The sequence below is a fragment of the Pteronotus mesoamericanus genome, unplaced genomic scaffold, assembly GCF_021234165.1.
Source record: "Pteronotus mesoamericanus isolate MK-2021 breed Mesoamerican mustached bat unplaced genomic scaffold, CSHL_Meso_final contig_591, whole genome shotgun sequence".
In the NCBI taxonomy this organism is placed as follows: Eukaryota; Metazoa; Chordata; class Mammalia; order Chiroptera; family Mormoopidae; genus Pteronotus; species Pteronotus mesoamericanus.
Genome location: NW_026555208.1, coordinates 1,010,867 through 1,015,097, shown reverse-complemented (window position 1 = coordinate 1,015,097; position 4,231 = coordinate 1,010,867). Strand labels below are relative to the sequence as shown.

At 39.8% G+C, this 4,231-nt stretch overlaps 1 protein-coding gene across 1 annotated transcript; it reads right to left on the bottom strand.

The window, feature by feature from the left end:
- Positions 1-991: 991 nt before the first annotated feature.
- Positions 992-2,002, bottom strand: LOC129076506 (olfactory receptor 52B6-like). Its single transcript, XM_054580663.1, has one exon. It carries the CDS (start codon positions 2,000-2,002, stop codon positions 992-994), a length of 1,011 nt encoding a protein of 336 aa, XP_054436638.1.
- Between the last annotated feature and the right edge of the window lie 2,229 nt (positions 2,003-4,231).

The following is a 4,231-nucleotide window of genomic DNA, read 5'->3' as shown; positions in this document are numbered from 1 at the left end:
AGCGCTATTTATTTAATTATTATTAATTCAGGTTATTAAACCTATTTCCCTTTTGGTTTTTTGCTATTGTAAGTAATTCTGGTGTTAATGACTCCTGCATAAATCTTTGTGCTCATTTCTGACTATTTTCTTGAGTTACATTCCAGGAAAAGAAATTAGTAGTTTTGAGAGAATGAACATTTTTGATGCATTTGATTTATATTGCTAAATTCCAAATGATACTACAGACATATTTTTATTGCAAGTATGTAATATATATGAGAGACTACCTTAAGAGAAAGACTACAAAACTTGTAATCTTTTGATTGTAGATTTTCTATACTATTATTATATTGCTGTTAGTGAATAAAAAGTATCAAAAATGTCAGCTAATCTATATTGTGCATTGGTAAGAACTATGTAAAAGTGGACATTATTTTATTTTGGTAAATGATAATGAAAATGAAAACAGCCAATTGCAATCAGCACTAGGAAATACCTTCCTCACGTGTAGTCATAAGGAGCTCTCCAATGGAAGTTGTCTCATCTGAGTGCTACTGTCTGAGCTGAATCATTGCCATGATTGATTGATTGGTTTTTAAATTATTTTTCAATTAGAGTTGACATAGAATGTTATATTAGTATCACATCTACAAGTGATTAGACATTTATATATCTTACTAAGTGATTCCCCGACAAATCTAGTACCCATCTGACACCATACATAATTATTATGTTATTGACTATATTCCCTATGTTGTACTTTACATTCCTGTGATGGTTTTAATAACTGGCAATTTGTGCTTCTTAATCTCTTTCACCTTTTTGACCCATCCTCTCCCAAGCCCTCTGTGATCTGGTGAGCACCAATTTGAATATAATATTTATTTAAATAAATTAGGACATGGGTGAGAATGGCACAACATAACTGGGAGATGTAGACAGGGGAATCGGGAGAAGATAGAATTAATAGGTATAAAAAGGGATTAAGTTGAACTCAAGTTGAAAGCCTTTAGTTAGATTCCTTGACAAGGTTTGAAAACATCTGTTTAGCCCCTTCCAAAATTGGCTTGGTCCTCACTCCATAAATAATGGGATTGAGCATCGGTGGGATGACCACATAGAGATTAGCCAGAATGATGTGGACGTAGCGTGGGATGTGGCTCCTGCCAAACCTATAGGCAAAGACAGAAAAAAGGGCAGGGATGTAGAAGAGTAGGATAACAGAGACATGGGAGCCGCAAGTGCTCAGGGCCTTGGACCGGGCATCTCGAGAAGAGAGGTGGAAGACAGCTCGGAGTATGTGAATGTAGGAAACAGCAATAAGGATGATGTCCAGCCCAGTGGAGAGTAGAGCAGCTGCCAACCCATACCAGACATTGATGGAGATATCAGAGCAGGACAGACGAGCAATGCCCATGTGTTCACAAAATGTGTGCGCAATGATGTTGATCCGGCAATAGTGCAGGCGCTTGAGGAGAAAGATGGACGGAAACATGATGATGAAGCTGCGGGTCAGGGTGGCAACAGTAATCTTCCCAATGACCGTGCTTGTGAGGATGGTGGCATATTGCAGAGGATAACAGATGGCCACATAGCGGTCAAAGGCCATGGCCAGCAGGACTGCAGAGTCAGCCACAAAGAAGAAATGGATGAAGAACATCTGGGTGAGGCAACCATCAAAAGAAATGTGGCTAGAACCTAGCCAGAAGTTGGCCAGTGTTTTGGGCATTGTGGCAGTGGAGAGCAAGACATCAGCACTGGCCAACATGGACAGGAAAATGTACATGGGTTCATGCAGGCTTGGCTGGGAGAGAATGACACAAATTAAAATGCTATTGCCTGCCAGGGCGGCCACATACATGGTGCAGAAGGGGATGGAAAGCCAGATGTGCAGATGCTCCAGCCCAGGGATGCCAATGAGGAGGCAGCCTGCCATGCGAGTGTCAGAGCTGTTCATAGCAGCTGTGCTGCTGGCAGGTAAGAGAGTCATGATTTTCTGTAGAATCCTCACCTGTGCCATGGGGGAAAAAGAGCTTCAGATTTTATAAACATTACCAGAGTGAATATTAAAGCTTGCAAACAACTACAAGGCTTGTGCACACTCACAGGTCCTCCAACCACATGGACTCTGCACACAGGCATATTCCGTATAGGGAGTCACACACGAGCACTGCACAAAGTGCACAGTTACAGGCCTTGCCCACAGACAGGCTCTGTGTCCTTATATGGAGGGTCTCCTTACAGCTGGGAAACTTTCTGGTAACACAAGGCTCAAAAACATTGCCAGACTCAGTGCAGTGTCACAGGTTCTGAAAAGAGCAGGAATAGCTAGAAAATCAAAAACAATCTGCATAATCTCTGTAGGTATGTAAATTGTAATAAATTGCAAAAGCCCCAGGCTATGCACAGAAGGGCTGCTGTCCATATCAAAAAACAATCTCCTCTGCTTAAGCAGGCTGTGGAAGAAGAGGATTGGGGCCAGCAGGAAATGCACACCCTGCGTCTCTTTTTCCCCCAGTCACAGGTGCTCCAGCAAGTACAGAGGCAGTTAAGGTAGCTACATCATTTAGAAATAACACTGCACACAGTGTGCAAAACCCCAGGTCAGAGATCTGCTTTGTCAGGCTGTGATTTTGAACAAGCCACTGTCTTCTGAGTAACAATTTTCTGATCTTTGAAATGAGCATAATGGTGGTCTTGCTGGTGTATTAAATTAAATTTTGTCTGTGAAAATCTTATTAAACTGGGTGGTACTTCCTGAGTCGTCTCTGTCACCCTGAAGTGTGGGTAGTCACCCAAAAAGCAACTTACAAACCTACCACTCTCCTAATGAAGCAGGAGCTATGGGATTGGAAGCAGCAGTGTATGTTTAGCAAGGCCATGAGGTGGTTCTGATTCATGCTAAAGTTTGTGATTCCCTGATGTGAGAAATTTCTTACTGTTTTCCCAATCTAATCTACATGTCCATCTCTTCTGCCAGGACCAATAATGTCTCAGCCCCAACTGGTTTCTGCATCATTCTCCTTGTTCAGTCTTCAACTAAATCAAACCGGTGTTTCCCTCAGTTCACTTAGGATGTGAAGGAAATGGCACAGCCATACAAACAGCCTTGGCTACACTTTAGGCCAGCTGACTCTTCCTCAGTCCTATGAAATTATTCTCAAAATGAATATACAACTTTATTACTGCCCAAACTCTTGTTCCTCCCTTTCAACAGAATTTTTCTTCTACACAGCTGAGACTTCCAGACTATCAGGAGGCAACTGCTCATATTATTATCCCAGTAATAAATTTATCTTATTTCTAAACCCATCTTTCTCTCATTTCTTCTACCCCCAGTGAAAGTAGTGTTAATGTCGTTGTGCCTTGCAATATCTCCTTTGCTAGAGTTACGTTTTACTTTATCTGGAAACACGAAAGCTCCCTGAAGTTATCTATCTATCTATTTATTTATAGAGCACAAAGACAAAATAAATCGATTGTATTTTTCTTTACTAGCAACAAACAGCTACACAATCACAATTTAAAAGTTCTGATTGTAATACAAATGTACAAGCACATAGAATGTATGCTAAAAACATAACACACTTAAAAATAAATTTAACTCAAATTTGCAAAACCTCTACACTAAGAATTACAAAATATTGCTGAAGAGATTTTGTAAAAATGTAAGTAAATGGACATATATACGATGTATACAAATTGGAAGATCCAATTGATTTTTTTAATTGTTGTTCAATTACAGTAGTCCCCATTTTCCCCCCATTACTCTCCCCTGATCTACCCACCCCCTATCTCACACATTCAATCCCCCCTCCCACCCCTGTTGTCTTTGTCATTGGGTCCTTCATACATGTTCCTTGACTGGCCCCTTCCCCTTCTTTCCCGTTATCCCCTCCCCCCTCCCCTCGGGTCACTGTCAGTTTGTTCTTTATTTCCATGTCTCTGGTTCTATTTTGCTCGTTTGTTTGTTTTGCTGATTAGGTTCCACTTATAGGTGAGATCATTTGATATTTGTCTTTCTAAAGACCCAATTGATTGTTAACACATCAATTTTCTCAAAATAAGTTTGTAGTTAGGGTTTTAATTTAATTTAAAATTTCTAGCTTTATTGAAGCATAATTGATTAGTAAAATTATATCTATACAAAATGTACAATATGACAATTTAATATATGAATGCATTATGAGATGATTATCACAATCAAGGTAACACATCCGTTATTTCATATATTTACCATTTTTTGTGG

What these genes read in the sequence shown, in the direction of transcription:
- LOC129076506 (XM_054580663.1), bottom strand. Translation starts at nt 2,002, where the DNA reads ATGGCACAGGTGAGGATTCTACAGAAAATCATGACTCTCTTACCTGCC.